Source organism: Gigantopelta aegis, chromosome 3 (genome assembly GCF_016097555.1).
Source record: "Gigantopelta aegis isolate Gae_Host chromosome 3, Gae_host_genome, whole genome shotgun sequence".
In the NCBI taxonomy this organism is placed as follows: Eukaryota; Metazoa; Mollusca; class Gastropoda; order Neomphalida; family Peltospiridae; genus Gigantopelta; species Gigantopelta aegis.
Window position 1 is genome coordinate 47798703 of NC_054701.1, and position 18234 is coordinate 47816936.

General features: G+C 33.5%; 1 protein-coding gene across 4 annotated transcripts in view; it reads left to right on the plus strand.

Moving 5' to 3' along the window:
- LOC121368146 (IQ motif and SEC7 domain-containing protein 2-like) overlaps positions 1-18234 on the plus strand; it is a 153281-nt gene that overhangs the window by 95285 nt on the left and 39762 nt on the right. For all 4 annotated transcript variants that reach the window (XM_041492741.1, XM_041492740.1, XM_041492743.1 and 1 more), the window contains exons 3-5: positions 2107-2268; positions 14961-15042; positions 17866-17898. In XM_041492741.1, coding sequence (XP_041348675.1) covers positions 2107-2268; positions 14961-15042; positions 17866-17898 — 277 coding nt within the window. The remainder of the gene's footprint in view (positions 1-2106; positions 2269-14960; positions 15043-17865; positions 17899-18234) is intronic.

The window sequence follows — 18234 nt, forward strand, 5'->3', positions numbered from 1 at the left end:
TATCTAGGATGTCTGTTTGATGTAGTGTTAATCAACTTAATGGTTGGGAAACATTCAGACTGAATTCATAGTCTTAAATTTTATGGAATGCATGGTGAAGTCTTGTTGAATTGGGACTGCTACGTAAACAACTTTGAAGCTAGAACCTTACCTATTGGCTGATGACTTAGCAGGCAACATTTTTTGAAATTTTGGTTACCGACAGTTGGAATCAATTTACAAACTAATCAGCAACTAGTGTTTAATGTCTTAGAATTATGTTGCAATCTCTGAAATTTGCACATGTAGTGAATTTAGACAAGATAGTGGCTAAGCAGAGAGCTTCTTTTTTTCCCTAATACCACTGGACGTAATCCGGGTGAGACTGAACCTTCGGTAGATTTAGAGTATAGATATAAGGACATGTCAAGTTGTTTTCATTTGTTTATAAAAAAAAACCCTGAAGAATGATTCACTAAATGGATGAACAAACAAATTAATATTAAGACAACTAACTTAGAAGACCTAAATATCTGAAACTTATCCTCTTGTTACTTTATACTGTAGATATATATATATATATACAGTGTAACTCTTCTAAACTGGACACCCTCGTGACCAAGTAAAAAGTCCAGTTTTAAGAGGTATCCGGTTTACAGAGGTTCTCTTCTGTACAGATATTTAAAAAGGGACCATGACAAATGTCCGGTTTTGAGGGAATTCCGGTTTACTAAGTGTCCGGTTTTGAGAGGTTTCACTGAGTGTGTGTATATATATTTAGTGTACGATTTTTAACATAACTCTCCTGTAATCAATCAATACATGTATACGTTATACATGTTATGTACACACACAACAAAGTTTACAAAAGAAGGCAGATTCGTGGGAGATAACCGTCTGTACTAGAAGATGTTACTGATTTCATGCAACATTTGCTAGAAAAATGTCACTGGGTCAGACCTAGGTGCATGCGAGCCTGACAAGACTGATAGCAGTTTGAACCCGTTAATTCCTGTTACTGCCTGTCTGTACCCACTAGTGTCAGTGGATGGCAAATAGGCATGACATAATGACTTCCTGGGTGAAAAGAAATGTACAAGACCGCCACAAAAACATTACTTTCAGTAATTGCTACATGGTATAATTAAGAATTACCACTACTGTAGGGATTATTTAATGAGATCAGTGAGATTTTAATATTATTAACTCTTAACTCTCTCTCTCCCCCCCCCCCCCCCAACCATGCAGACCTAACCATTTAAGGGGAGCTATCACTCTTGCTCCCCGTCATTCCCTCGAGACTAGTTCAAGGAGAGTAATTTTTAGCTCCCATTAGCATGTGAATGAAAAAAACCTAAAAAGTAAAAAAAAATTTTTTACAAAAGGATTAAATATCAATGCTTAGTATGGTAATATCAAAATGGTTCCCATAATATAAGTTAGGGTAGCAATTAACCACTTCCTTCAATTGCAATGGTCAAATAACATATATGTATAAGGTACATAATCCCCTTAAAAACATTGTGCTGTCTGTCTGGTTGAAACTTAAACTTGGGAGGGTTTTTTTGGTGATAAAAGCTTGCCCAGACTGAGTTTATTTTATTATTTTAAACTTTTTGCCAGTACATGCATTGATCATTTTTATCATTTCAACAGTATTTCAGAACAGTCAGAATCATTTTTTTTGGTCATAAATTCACAGTTATTGTCAAACCTTTCTCTGTAATTTAATTCATTGTTTAGCTGCTGAACAAATCAGGCAGATTTTCGGCATGTAATTTTACTTGCTTTTATTGGTTTTACTTGCCATGTTTACAAATTGTTTGGATTGAAAACAGACCACCTTTCTCTGCATATATTGTCACTAAAGGGTTAAATTATCCAACCTAATACAAAACTTTTTTCAATGCTTATGATTGGATTTAGACAGTGGGTAAAGGGAGGAAAAATGGGGGAATAAGCGCAAAGGTGAAATTCTTGTCAACTCTCTTTACAGTGCTGGACAGGAAAGATAATTTTAGCTTATGAAATTTAAAAAAAAAAAAAAATGTTATTGTTACAGTAGACATTTATAAATATACCATCATAGACATACTAATCACATCATTTTGGTTTCCTTTCATTTAGAAAACCTGACAAGGGTCTGAATTTCTTGGTTGACCATGGGTTTGTGGAAGGCACGCCACCAAGTGTTGCCAAGTTCTTCATCATGAGAAAAGGATTAAGTAAACAGATGATTGGAGAATTCTTGGGCAACTTGCAGAATCAGTTCAACATGGAAGTTCTAAGGTCAGTATTATAAAGTGTAGAAGCACAAAAATAGTGAATATAGTTAAGCTTGATGACCATCCAGAAAACTTGCATGTATACAACACTATAAGCGATGGAATTGATTTTAATAAGGACATTTAATGATTATGATAATTTATGATCCTGCTATTGTGAAGTGTGAATAAGTGTAGGCTTGTATTTTATTAAGAAATAAAATGATGTTTTTTTATTATATATTTTCAGGGCTTCTAGAATTTTTTTAAAATCTGCTAGCCATGGGATCAGTGATTTAAAAAATTTACTAGCAACAATTAAAAATTTACTAGCTACAATTAAAAATTCACTAGCCCTTCTTTACTTTAAAGTTAATACAATTTTGCTAAATAATAATAATAACCAGATATGTCATATAAAGAGGGAGATTAAAAACACTAACATTAGGGTTTGGGGTAGGTCAGGATATTCATATTTACAAAATAGACTTAACTAAAACATTTGACCAAAAAAAAATCACTAGCCATCGGGCATAGCAATAGTAGTTACTTACTAGCCCAACATTGAATATCACTAGCCATGGGAGTGGGGCTACCATAATCTAGAAGCCCTGATATTTTTTTGAATTGTAATGTAGTAGCTGTTTTGGTATAGACCAATGCTTGTACGTGCATGTAGATATATTTTGTGAGTGATTATGGTTTTGTAGTTTTTAAGTGCTAAACTTAAAAAGTATGTTTTAATATTTGCTGTGTGAAATCTTCATATTTGCAAGTGAATAAAACAAAAACAAAACAAGTCCTTTCTCCAAAGACGCTTGTTAATGCATGATGGGGAAAAATTATGATAATTTCATCTGATGGATTATTCATATCTTAATCAGTGTCATCAAGTGGTGTATGCATTGCAATTGAGACTGAGAAATCATATTTGATGCCATTAATTGCTGAAAGTACTGACAAAAGATTACTCAGCTATGTGCACCATTGACCGAATGCAACAGCTCATGTTAAGATGGCTATTAAAGCAAGATCTCTTTATCGGCATTAAAATGTGGACATGAAAATCCACTGTGTAATTGTCTTTAAGGACTAATTTCCATTGCAGTAAAAAGTACTTGAGTGTGTCTTTGCATTATCACCACTGGTGTTTGTTGATTCCCACACTGTTGAACTTGAACAGATGGTCATTAGAAGACGTTATTGATAATCTTAATCACGCCATGAGCCCTGCATTGAAGCCCGGTCAAGAGTTAAAATAATTCATTAGAAAATTTTGGTTTCTCCTTAAATTTGCCGATAATTCCATTGAGAGGGCATGAAATATTCATCATCAGCTTTTATGGTTGGTCGCATTCATTGCAATGTTGACACAAGTTCCCTTGGGGCAAGTGCCACAATAGTTAGATTTTAATTTTTTTTTAAATATGATTTTTCTTTTGTAATATTTTTTTTGTTTTGGAATTAGATGAATGTTGATTATATTTGTCTTTATCCATAGTGTCATGTTTTGTTTGGTAATCTAACAAGAACAGCAAATTTAGTTTTAGATTTATGGATTGTGATTTTGAGGTGTTTAAAATACTGTCTTCAGAAAAATCTAAGGTTAATGTTGGCATTAACCTTGTAAAATGCTTTATGATTTTGGATCATAGATTTTCAAATCTTGCCTGTGAGGCAATGTGCATCATGTGCACATTGTATATAGTAATTAGTATTTTAAGTAATTTTGTTTATAATAATTAACTTTTCAAAACCAAATTGAGAAGGACTTTGTAAATGTGAGTTGAAATTCAGATTATTTTTGGAATATTTGATAACCTAAAATATGTTGATTTGAAATGAACTGTAGATATAGAGTAACATTTGAGGAACTGGAATTAATTATGGAAGTTAAAGAATCATTTGAGGACAATATATTTATGTACATTTGAGGAACTGGAATAGATTATTGAAGTTAAAGAATCATTTGAGGACATGTGTTAATTCATTAAAGACAGAAGAAGAGGCATTAAGATAAGGAGATGGAGCACAAAACGTCTTTCTAAGTGTTGGACGTGTATTGGCATGTTGTGAACAGATGGCCGTGTTCCCAATGGGAAAAGTGGGTGGTAAATTGTATCACAGGCTCCTGTCCAGATTGTCACCTCTTTCTGGTATTGGCTTCTGGAGTAGAAATCTCAAGGGACGAACAAGTGCCTTTTTTTGGAGAGCTTTCCAAACATGTGGCTCATCAAGTATAATTGATGTTTTCTTTTTTATCACACTGGTCCAACAGCCCAGTGTCATTATTCAATAATACTACTGATATGTTTTGTCCCAGTCTCAGCTTGTTTCTACCACTAGAGTTATTGCAAATGCATGACTAAGGCTTTTGTTAATTTTTCATGTGGAGAATGAATATTTCTTTGTCTTTTAGCAAGATTGCTGTTAATCTTTTTTTATGCTTTCCAACAAATTATCTCATTTCCTGTCTCACCATGTCACCTCGTCAGGAAGGTTGTAAAAGTTGGGGACGGGTGCGTTTTTTTAAATAATCTTCTTTTTTTTCTTCTTCTTCTTCTTCAATTCAATAATGTCATAATCCACTTGTTTTACTCAAAAAACTTCATAAATAAAAATGAAATCCAAAGTTTAAATCATATGACCCAAGGTATTAATGTTGAGAATTAAAACAAATACATATTTTTCAGTGTGTTCATAACATTTAATCTTCATAAAAGAACATGTAACTTACCATATAAATCACAATTCATCAGGAAATCCACACGGAAATGGTGATAACTTTCTGTTAGATTCTCTTGAAAGTGATACATATTAGACTAATTATTCTTCATTTGCAGTATATTGATACATTTAGAACCACAAGCAACTAAAACATTAATTAATCCATCAGAATGATACAGGGCTCTTAAACTGGTCTAGTACAAAAGAAATTGATACATTTTATGATCAGTTTTAATTTTAATTTTAATGTAATATGGATCATCAGTTTAATATTTTGATAGCTATTTTGTATGTATTTACACTGATTGTTTTAAAATTAATTATTGATTTTGGTTTGCATTTTGAGGTATCATTAAATGTTTTGGTAATATTATTTTTGCAACTTTGTAAAGATACTAAAATTCTGCAGATTTGTAATACTAGTTCTGACTTGAATCATGTCTAAGATTTTTTTTTATAATTTAGTGCATCACAAACATCCTTAAACCAAGGAATTGTCATCCAAGTTGCAATGAGTTATAGGATCAATTGCAATCTTTGGACACAAATTTTTTTTTCTATGTCCTGCAACTGATATATCAAACACCATGGTATATACTGTCCTGTCGTGTCTTTAGAAAAGTACATGCAAAACATCCCTTGCTTTTTATTGGTAAGAGTACCTAGCCTCTGTGGTATCACCATGTTTCCTCTATGTTGACCAAGTGTTGAAAAGCCCTGTCTTTGGTAGGAGTAGTCCATGTGGTGTCATCATGTTTTGTTTGTCATGAATATTTCTCATTCCAGCCAGTGCACCATGACTGGTATATTAAAGGCTGTGGTGTATGATGTCCTGTCTGTGGGATGGTGCATATAAAAGATCCCTTGCTAGTAAAGAAAAAATTTAGCGGGTTTCCTCTCTAAGACTACATGTCAAAATTACCAAATGTTTGTCATGCAGTAGCCAATGATCAATAAATCAATGTACTCTAGTGGTGTTGTTAAATTAAAAAAAACTTCCTTTTTTTTTGTGGTCATAAACAAGTGTTGAAATAACCTCTTTTTTTTGTGTATGTTGTAACCCATTTGACCATGGAATATATATATCCCAACTCATTTTGTCTCCAGCTGTGCTTTCAATTTTTTTCTTTTTTTTTCCTTTTCTCAATATAGCATTTAAAAATAAAAATAACATGCACTCCCAGATAAACTGGTGAGTAGGGTTATATTAAACTAAAATCTTTTGAAAGGTGGTCTTACCAGTATTGATTATTATGAAATGGAATTAGCGCTGTGTTTTCTTTGAATGATGTAATTACGTGCCAGAAAAGTGATGAGACCACAAAAGCTGTGCCACCCACTCACTTCTTTGTGGTTTGATGGCGAAATGTCAGAGATTATTAGAATTTATTAATGACTGAGAAAAATAAAGATATTTTTTCAATAATGGGAAGAGGGCTAGTGCTTCATGCCATGAATACTTTTGACATTTTAGTATAGATTTGCATTGTCAATAATTGTTTGATGCACAGATTATGTTTTCTTTATCCTGTTTGTATCTTGATGTGGAAAATTATGTTGCTATTTGTAAGTTCATAGGCTACTTTTGATACTAATAAGCTGCTATTAATATGGAATAGGTTTTGTCGTAAACAAGTTGAAAGTTTGATTTGTTTAATGACACCACTAGAGCTATTGGATGTAAAACATTTTATAATTTTGACTTAATGTCAGAGAGGAAATCTGCTACATTTCTCCATTAGATGCAAGGGATTTTTTTTATATGTACTATCCCACAGACAGAATAGCACATACCATGGCTTTTGATATACCAGTCATGGTGCACTGGCTGGAACAGGGATTGATCCTAGACCAACCATGCATCAGGCAAGCACTTTACTACTGGGATACATTCCACCCCTTGTATCGTAATATTACTCCAACAAAAAATAATTACTTAAACACTGTATGCACTTTAATTAAAACAAACAAAAATATTGATAAAAAAAATATACTTAAAAAAGAATAGTTTGTATGTTTGTGATCAGCTTTTAATCTGTAATAAAGAAAAGGACATTTGATCCTTGAACCAGTAGGCCTATGTTCCTTCTATGCCATAGGATGTTTAGGGTTTTTTTTTTTTTTTTTTAAAGTTTATCTTTAATTTTATTATCTGATCTTACTCTGTTAAACACATTAAAGTATATTTTATGTAGTTGTTTTTTTTGGTTCAATTCTTTGTGTTAAAACATTGTGTTTTTCACATTTGTGCACAAGATTTATTGTCCACATCTGAAAATCTGCTTAGGAAATGTCTTTCAGTCATGGGTTGTTGGAATCGGCTGAGAGTCGCGTGGCTTTGTTTGTCTTACACATTCTGCTATTCTCCTTAACAGCACCTGCCCAGTCCTAGCTTTTTCCCTGGTTATTGGTGCAAAGGACCATGTTGGTGCTGATTTGAGAAAACTAGGTACATAGTCTGATGGAGTAAAGAAGGATAAACATCTCTGTCAGCACATGTATCAGGTTTTGGTGGTGCAGCACTTGAAACTTGATTGTGTGAACCAGCAAATCAGACCAGTGATTCATGCACAACTGGTTTTTCAAGCAATGCTTTGTGCAGGAAAGAATTTTTCATTAGCTGGTTCAGAAATCTGACATATTTTCTTGATAAATGTTTTTATCCAGTTGAGTTGGTTAATTTGGCTATTGATGAGGTGATCCCTGCAATGACTGGTGTGTTCTCTTATGCTATAGTCTAGGTCTTAATTTGCATAACAGAACTAACAGTAATGTGGATAATAAAGAACTGTAATTTGTTATTTGAAAGCAAAGATACACAGCTAAGTGATAGACTTGATGTTTGAGGTGCAGTGCAGTGCATTGCATTTAAAGCAGGGCTCCACAACTTGCATATTAAATGTCATGGTATGTGTTGTTCTTCCTGTGGAAGAGTGCAAATATAACTAAAAGTCCCTTTGCTGATAACTGGAAACTTTAACCATCATTTCTTCTATAATTTTTTTGGACTAATATGTTGTGCATTTACTGTGTTAAGTACATGTACCTCCCTAATGTTGCTAAATATTTGGGGGTTTTTTTGGCTTTTGAATTGATAAAAAAAAAACCCGGCCTCGGTGGCGTTGTGGTTAGGTCATCGGTCTACAGGCTGGTAGGTACTGGGTTCGGATCCCAGTCGAGGCATGGGATTTTTAATCCAGATACCGACTCCAAATCCTGAGTGAGTGCTCCGCAAGGCTATGGGTAGGTGTAAACCACTTGCACCGACCAGTGATCCATAACTAGTTCAACAAAGGCCATGGTTTGTGCTATCCTGCCTGTGGGAAGTGCAAATAAAAGATCCCTTGCTGCTAATCGGAAAGAGTAGCTCATGTAGTGGTGACAGTGGGTTTCCTCTCAAATACTGTGTGGTCCTTAACCATATGTCTGACGCCATATAACCATAAATAAAAGGTGTTGTGTGCATCATTAAATAAAACATTTCTTTCTTTCTTTTGATAAAAAAAAGTACAATATTACATTGTGCCTTAATATTGTATGTTATAAAATAATCAATGCTTACCAAAATACTGGAATGCTATTTATCTTTTAACTTTAAAACTAAATTATATCTAGCTTACTAAGGATTTTCACAGAATCTATTTTAGAGAGAAATTCTTGTGGAGTTAAGTCTGTTGATTTGCTTCCATGTCTCAAATGTTTGCCCCTCCCAGCTGTGCAGAGTTGTGAATGCCAGTGATGTTTTGCAAAGGTTATGTACAAAAGACCACTCAAACTATGTGTCATACGGTTATCCAGGCGACAAATTATTAAACAGTCCACCCTTTAATTTGCAAAATGTTACTTAAAATTTTTGTAAGTCCACTTGTCATTAAAGCTTCTTTCCAATAAAGTAAAAATATTTGATGTAAGAAAAAGTACATTTCTTTATTAGTAATATGTGAAATACTGAATGATTATTCTTTGCCAATGTTAAACACTTTAATATTTTATGTAAATTTTAGGGATGATTTTTGTGAATAATATTGGCTATTATTCCTGCATAAGCACACACTTATTCTAAACTAAAAATTAAGATGCTTTTCATTGGAATTATCTTTTAGTCCATCTAACCTAAATTGCAAAAACAAACGTCATCCTACAAATACAATAAATTGACTACAACAATAAATTATCAGTAATTTTGTGATGATCCTGTTCTTTGAAATACAAGATGTGCAGTTTGCTACAATTTGTGTTACCAATCATGGTCTACAAAGTGGTTTAAAATAATCATCATTGCTTGAAAGCTGTACTCGGGTTTTGATCAATAGACACATCCAGTGTGCCCATGAATACGAAGAAAAACATTTTCATCAAACCGCCAGTCTTCTCCGGAGAGGGAATAAGCATGGATTCGGTGTTATATTTGTTTGCTGTGATCTTCCTCGCACTTTCCTGTATTACTGTGCCTGTTATGATTCTATTGATTTCTTGATACCAAAATGACAAGACGTGAGTGGTGATGTCCATTCATTTATCCAGTCTGGTGCGGCTTCTGTGTCAGTATCTCGTGGCACTGTACTGTACTGAGATGGTCATTTTGATCATCTAAGCTTTTATTTTCAAGTGGGCAGTTTGATCATATCTTGAATAAGATTTAGTTTTAGTACCTACATATTCTGAATATCTTTTTTTTTAAGGGGAAAATAAAAATGTTATAAATTTTACTAAATTATCAAATATTAATTGCTATATCCAGTTTGTTTAAGAATTATAAATTGGTTAATTTAACAAGGTGAAGCCATCTAGTTATATTATTATCCCCAACATTTGTTATGAGATTGTACCTTTTATTTCTTTCTCAGAACTATTTATTGTTTTCTACTACAACATTAATGATTAACGAGGGAAGGCTTTTGTTTCAAGTAGGGTATTATATTGCCATTGCATAATGTTTTGTCATTGATCACAAATGACCTTCAGGAACATTTTGTCTTTGTTTCTGTTTGTCGGCTTTGACTATTTATGTCAAACTAGTTGTAATGGCTGCCCATTAAAAAAACAGGTTTTATGATTTGGCAGATGGAGTTAGAACTAATAAGGGCAAAGCTATCCATCAAAGGACTTGCATCACTGTCACCGAGCATTCATCAAGATCACAGTTGTTACATACCCTTTGATCACTGGATGTGGTAATACATCTGTTACCAGTATTTTCGTAGCCAATTATCTGACTTGATGCCTGTTTATAGAGATTCTTTTGAAAAAGGTTATACTATTACTGTGCTCTCAAATATCATTTAGTGTGATGTTTTTAGCTTTAGTGAAAAAAAAAAAAAAAAAATCATAAAGCATTCATCACATTGTATCGATTAAAAAAAAAATAGTATCTTATTAACAAACTACACATCTTTTTACTTAGTTTTTATTTTCTTTCAATATTTGGTGCTATAAGTATTCATATTTTACCAGTGGGTTTAATAGTAATGGGGGAAAAAAAAAAAGATGATTCCTCAGACATTTGGGTTAGTGGGTTATTGCTCCGTTTTGGAATGCCTAATGCTTACATCATAGAGTTGGTCCACTCATGTCCACGATTTGTTTATGAGACACCATCACATTTGCTGTTCTGTTTATCAAAAATATTTTAAAATATCTTGCTGTTGGTTGGAAGTGTTAGCATAGGTGACATAGTCACTAATTAGATCATCTCTGAGATGCTGTTGAAGACACTTTCATTACGGTTGGGTTTTGATGGCCCTACATGAACAATCTTCAATGAACTTAATGTTTTTACAAACATATGTTAAAATAAACATGTCTTATGACTTGGATAAATAAAATAACATGGAGGCCAAAATGAGAGCATCATTCTTAATGAAATCATTGTGAAACAATTAAACCAAAAACTGGCAGTTGTAATATTTAATAAATTCACATTATGATACAGCATCATTTTTGAAGTACAATATATGGAAATATAATGTATATCGCTGCCTCAGTAGGGTTTTATGATTTGGAAATTTGCCATGAGATCTAAGCAGTAATAACATTATGCTTGGCAAATGGCTTTCAGTGATCTTCTGCCTTTATGGTGACAAGGAAATTGCATTTGTGGGTGCCCATACTGTTTCTCTGTATCTCCAGTGGCATCAAGAGAACATAAACAGGCATCATTATCATTTTAATGGTGTATTTTGGTTTTCCAGTTCGTTTTCCCTTCCCTTAAAGAACCAGCTTTCTGGATAAAAATATTTTTCCTCAAATTATTAAAGACAACTAGCTTTAGGGTTATATCTAAGGATTCCTTAGTTGTTGAATTCTGGATTCACAAATGATAATGGTTTGGAAAAATCTCTCATTTTTCTTTCGAGGTTCCTATATCTTATTATTTCGTGGCTTATTAGAATTTGCCTACGCAGTGCTTTTTAGTTGGTATATCAACAACCAGTGGCATATGCTGTCTTGGCTGTGGAATAATACAGAATTGTACTAGAATAGTTAATATGGTGGAGGCAGTTTTCCTTTTTACTCTAAAACATTAGATACTGGTGTATAATTACTAATAGTTATAATATAAAGGTTGTTTTTTTTTCAAATAGAAACAGTGCTCAGAATTGGAAACAGGATGCATATGTTTATGTAGAAACAGTTTGTACTTGTCTATCTGTCGAACATGCTGGGGTGTCATAAAACTGTACAAAATATTCTAACAGGTTGAAAACAGTTACGAGTATGAACTCTCTGCACAGAAATATTGACAAGATTAATAACTGAATGTTTTCTAAAGTTTATATGAAATATTAAAGTGTTAGGCTTTTGATGAATTTGCATTCATATTACACAGTGCATGTATTTTCAAATAAAGTATAGCTGTTACAATATTCCATTCATTTGAACTTATTTTCGTGCTTATATCTAATTACAGTTCAAGCACGCTGTCCTGGGCACACACCTCAGCTATCTGGGTTGTCTGTCCAGGACAGTGGTTATAGTTGTTAGTGAGAGAGAAGAGAGTGTAATGGTCTTACACCTACCCATTGAATCATTAAAACTCGCTCTGGTTGGGAGCTGGTACTGGGCTGCGAACCCTGTACCTACCAGCCTTATGTCCAATGGCTTAAGCACGACACCACTGAGGCTGGTATTGTTTCAGTAAGTCACTACTCAAACTGATGTCATAGATGAGTTATATTTGGACCTTGAGTGGTTGTGAAAACCCTGGTTATTCTGGTGGTCTATTAATTCTAACTTCCAACCAAATGGCATTATACAGCATGTTCAGACTGTTTCATTTTACCTGTCCTGAAAAGATGTATTATTCAGCATGGCCATCAAGTGTGTGACCCATTGACTTCGCCTGTCTTCATTGTTTCTTGTCATTAATATTTATTTCTCTAATGATAGTTTGCCTGGCCAGTCCCAGGACTGTGTCGGCAGATAACATGGTGGGGCTATGGGAATAAATGTATTGGCCATTCATGCCGAGAAGTCTTTATTACTGAAATAAAGAACTGGACAATGGGCCATTTTTCCAAATGGCTTATTTTCTTCGTGTCCAGCTTGCACTTTAATAGACCTTTTAGTACGGTTATTGGTGACATGTTGCATTGTTGGAGGCACCTGCTATCAAGTGGTTGTAGACGTTTATGACCTTGTGTCACTTCATTTGTCTGTGGATTTTCTGTGGATTCAGCTTCAGTGGATTTCAATCACCAATATTTATCCTTAAAAGTATTTGGCAGTTTTACAATATTTTGTATTATGTCCAACTAAAACATAGTTTCTTGGTCTGAATTGGTAATTTTTGCACATTATTGAAATTTAACTCTGTGTGTATTAGTCATCTACAGTTTTATTCGGTACTTCTCTAAAGCCAAAATTTTCATTTCTTATTTGGAAATGGGTAAATGCATCAAAATGTTCTGAATTGTGAGACAACGATGATTCAACAGAATGTAGTTATTAATAATTATTAGCAAAAACCAAGTACCATTACAATTCTGACATGCACCAGATGGTCACATAAGACAACAACATGACCTTCTGTATACATCAGAACAACCAAGGACACACCAGATGTACAAAAAGTAATATTGTAAGCAAGATACTAAACGTTTCAAACAAAAATGTGATAATTTACAATGCTTTAATACTTGACTATGTACTTTTCAAAGGCAATTTCTCAGTGTTAATCTCTAATGTTGTACACAACTTTTTCAGGCTCATGTGAATATTTGAAGGTCACTGTGCTTGTTCACTAGTGTCTTTTTGCAGTGAGGCTTAAATGGACATAATGCCCATAATTAATTTTCACAACGTGAACGACAAGTAATGGGAATTTTGCCTGACATTCACACGTATTAATATCGTTGGGTGGAGCCTGTGTAATACTTTAAAGTTGAAAGGAGCTCATTTCCAATCCCCACTGGTCTCCCATATGATGAAAGTTTATGACCTGCCAAGTAAATCATTCCTGAACTTTGCAGATTAAACAATTTGCTGGCCTGTTGAAGCCTATGGATGGAAGGGGTGGGAGTAGGGCCTGGGGACAACATATCCCAACTTTTGCCATTACTGTATTATGGTAATAGCAGTGCTAAAAGTGTCCCAGAATAAGGACGTCTTCTATTTACAAGATAAATACGAGAGCATAACCCAGGCATTACTTAGCATTTTGCTTTTTGTTGTCAATATTATTATTTATTGTCACATTTACATGTATGTCTTTTTATGCATGGAAGAAACTGCCTATAGATGATTTTGTTTTTTACAATAAACTATTGGCTACAGTTCATGCCATCTCATCATTTATGCAAAATGTTTCTTAATAACAAGTCTGCATATGTGAGAAACTGCTTTGTGGGAAGTGGGGAAAAAAAAGAAAGTTTATGTAAACTCATACATTGTACATTGTTTATATGAGCAGTGTATGTTTGCATGTGTGTGGTCCATAGAGAAATTAACACTTGTGTTAGCCATTATGATTGCAACATGATTGTGCACAGCAGAGTGGCACTGTACACACTGTGTGTAGCGTACCAGTCAACTTCTCACATATTTCCTGTTGGAGAAGTGATTGCCTTTTGAACCCACACCGATACCAGTGAAACCACTTGCCAACAATCAATGTCTACCATACAGCTTCACTGTTACATGGCTGCAAGGAAAAAACAAAAGCCATAAGATTCCTTCAGATGGTCATTAAGTGATAGTGACTGAAGGCAATTTCACTTAATCTAATCAGGCATACGGCAACATGAATGTAGGTGAATTAGTTTTAATGTCTGCTGTTGTGTTATTTTTTTCTCCAGTTGTAACTCATCAAGAACAAAACATTGGCACACATTTTGGGGGTGTTATTTATTGTTCCCATAACCTTGAGTACCAAAAACGACCATTATAGTGTGATTTATTAAAATAAAAATTACAAGGTATATCAACCATTTGTCCAGTTACATGTACACCATTTATTTTGTGTAAAAATTAATTATTTCCCCCCATCCCTGTAATTTTTCAGTAATAATTGTTCTAACTAATTATATATCAATTCTGAGTCATTATTTGAGCATCAACTTTCCCATAACAGAGGCATCATTACTTGGCAGATTGCACACACACATCATTATCAGGTTGAAAGTATGTCTCAGATTTAATAAAACTGTAGTGGTTTTTGTGTTTGGTATTGGTTTTCTGATCTAATGTTTTTGTATATATATCTGTAGCAAGTAAACATTGCCAAGTTAAGTCAATTACAATGTAGCAAATACTTCCAACAAATATCAAAAGCATGTTACTCCATTCATTTTGAATGTTTTCACATATAAAAAGGCCTCTATAATTGTATACAGTGTGTAGTGCATTTGTACAGTTCATACTTTCAAGAATGTCAAAAATTATCTACTTTGTAAATATAAAGATGTTGAACAATATTTTGTTTTGTGTTTTCAGTACATGGTTAACAGCAATCTTGGGATTAATAAATATATATTTTTTTTTTTCTTTCAGTTATTTCACTGAAGAAATAGATTTGTCTGGCCTTCAAGTTGATGTTGCCCTCAGGAAGTTCCAGTCCTATTACAGAATGCCGGTATGTTTTTTTGTTTAAAAAAGTAACTTAATTTTACTCCAGAGTTCTATGGTTATTTTCATTGTTACTGTTAAAGTTAGTTTGTTTTGTTTAATGACACCAAGAGAGCACATTGATTTATTAATCATCGGCTATTGGATGTCCAAACTTTTGGTAATTTTAATTTTGACATATAGTCTTAGAAAAGAAACTCGATAAATGTTTTCCATTAGTAGCAAGGGATCTTTTATATGCACCATCGCACAGGTAGGATAGCACATACCACAGCCTTTGATATACCAGTCATGATACACTGGCTGGATCAAGAAATAGCCCAATGGGCCCATCAATAGGGATGAATCCCAAACCGACTGCACATCAAACAATAAACACATCCCGTCCCACTTTTATTGTTACATGCATGCATAATAAAAACAATGTACGGACAAATCTGACACATACTTATTTTTGTCTGAGCAGTAAAATTGCCTTTATAGCAAAATGAATATTTTATGATGCTATTTTCTGCAGAAAGGAAAAATGGTTTCTTCCCTTTTCTTTGCTTTTATTACGTGTTTTTTTTATTTTATATAATAACACAATAATTTGCTTGGCAAATGCTGATGTATAACATGATATTCGTGTGCCAGCACGTGTTACATGAGTCATCAAGACATCTTTGATCAAACATCCATTTCTCTTCCAGGATGCTAAATGTTTTTAACACCTCTGTTAACTTTTCTGTCTAAGAGCCAGATGGCACCTACTTCTGTTCTTTGTATAGATACACACCACAACTGGTCAAAGGCCATGGTATGTGCTATCCTGTCTGTGGGAAAGTGCATATAAGAGATCCCTTTCTGCATTAGGAAAAAGGTAGCGGGTTTCCTCTAATGACTATATGTCAGAACTACCATATGTTTGACATCCAATAGCCGATGATTAATAAATCATTGTGCTTTAGTGGTGATGTTAAACACAACAAACTTTGTATAGATACAGGACAGAACGTAGCTCAGTTATAAAGTGCTTGCTTGATGCACGGTCGGTCTAGGATCGATCCCCGTTGGTGGGCCCATTGGGCTATTTTTTGTTCCAGCCAGTGCATCACGACTGGTATATCAAAGACCATTGTATGTGTTATCCTGTCTGTTGGATGGTGCATACAAAAGATCCCTTGCTACTAATGGAAAAATGTAGCAGGTTTCCTCTATCAGACTATATGTCATACGTACCAAATCTTTGACGTCCAGTGGTTAATAAATCAATGCTCTAGTGGTGTTGTTAAACAAAACAAACTTTTTATAGATACCATAGTATAAAATGTTTTAGTTGACAAATAATAATAAAAAATGGTATCATATGTGACCAAATCGGTTGCAACATAGAGAAGGCTGTTAGAACATATATGCACCTGTAAAAGAATTGTAACTTGTTTTTATGTTTTTAAGTATGTTTATTGTTTGGTGCTCATGTATTTTACAATTTCAGAGTTTGTCTTTTGAGTCAGTTTGTACATTTTAATAAACATATATGTGTATTTATTTTTTATTACAGTACTTTTGCTCTGTTTTATTGTAGTGTAGTAGATTCTTGTCAGTAATTACTGTTTTGTTATATAAGCACTGGCGTAAAAAGTGGGGGGGGGGGAGGGGATGTGACCCCCTCTTTTCAGATATTTTGCTTTATATTTCCTTTATAATTGTGTAAAAGTGTGTAAATATAAAAATGTGGCCCCCTGTTTTTGGCACCTTCCTATGCCACTGATAAGAATTGTTTGTCATTTTGTTGTGAATTTATTGATATATAACAGTCACAAATTGTGACTGTTATATATCAATAAATTCACAACAAAATGACATACAATTCTTATAATTACAAACAGCACAACCTATTTAGTTAAAACTACACATTCTCATATACCAGTTTCTGACAGGTTTTTTTTCCCATGATCTGTTTTACGTAATGACATAATGACCTAATTTTCTGAGGTTTTTAGTTTAAAATCCTTCACTATGCCACACAATTTTATGCAGTTTGTAACAGTTGTGCATCAATAAATTCATTAAAAAATGACAGTTTTTATATAATTATAAACACAGAAGCATGCACAGAGGGTGGGTCTTGGCGGTTGAATCCTCCCCTTGATCAAGCAAATGTTCTCTTTTTTTCAATACTTTTTCTGGGGAAGCATATCTTAACCCATCATAACATTTCGCTAGCCACAGTTTAGCTCCCACCCCTTCTAAAATTTATGCACAAGCACCTGGACACATCATATTTAGTTAAAATACATAAATCAGCTTCTAGTGTCCTTTCCATGACCTGTTTTACGTAATGATGTCCAAGCTGGCATAATGACGTAATTTTCTGAGGTTTATTGAAGGATAACTTTCAGTTTTTCTACGACGTTGTCCAATCAGAATAGATCATATAAACACGGACAGTTTGTAATTACAATACAATAATGTGTTTCATATTCATTGAAAATTGCTCCATTAATTATCAAGGAATTTTTTGACAATTAGGATTTGATTCAAATTTCTTACACAGAAGTGATTTTACTATTAAACAAGTACATGTAAATATTAATTTACCATAAACTTGACAAAATAGTTGCATTATGCTTGATTTTGTAAATTATTACTCATAATATAGTACAGATTTAATGTGCTGGTCAAAGCTTGATATTACTATATTGATAGGTTGTAACAGACTGTCTGCAATCAACAATGCAAATGTAGTTTAAATGAATCTCATGAATTTGTTTGTTTGCTGTGCAACATAAGATGACATTTTTCTTTTAATTCAGTAAATATGTTATTTTGTGTATTTATTTTATAGGGTGAAGCACAGAAGATAGAGCGACTTATGGAGGTATACTATACAAATAATTTTTTTCAAAACATTCCAAAATCTACTTTATATTTAACATAAAGAACTTGATTAATTATATCCTCATTTTATAGGATGTCCGAATTATTGCATGAATATACTATACATAATGTTTTGTAGTTTGAAATCAATAAAATTATGCATTAAAAAAAGAGTTGATTTTCTTCATTAAGAATTTCAGGTGTGGTTTTTACATCAGCATTATTCTGTGAAATATGGAAGTCAAAATGTTCGGAATTTTTCTTATTCTGTCAGTGTGTTATATTTTATTTCCGTGAAGATATTTATCATGACAGTCAGTTGTATCATGACGTGTAA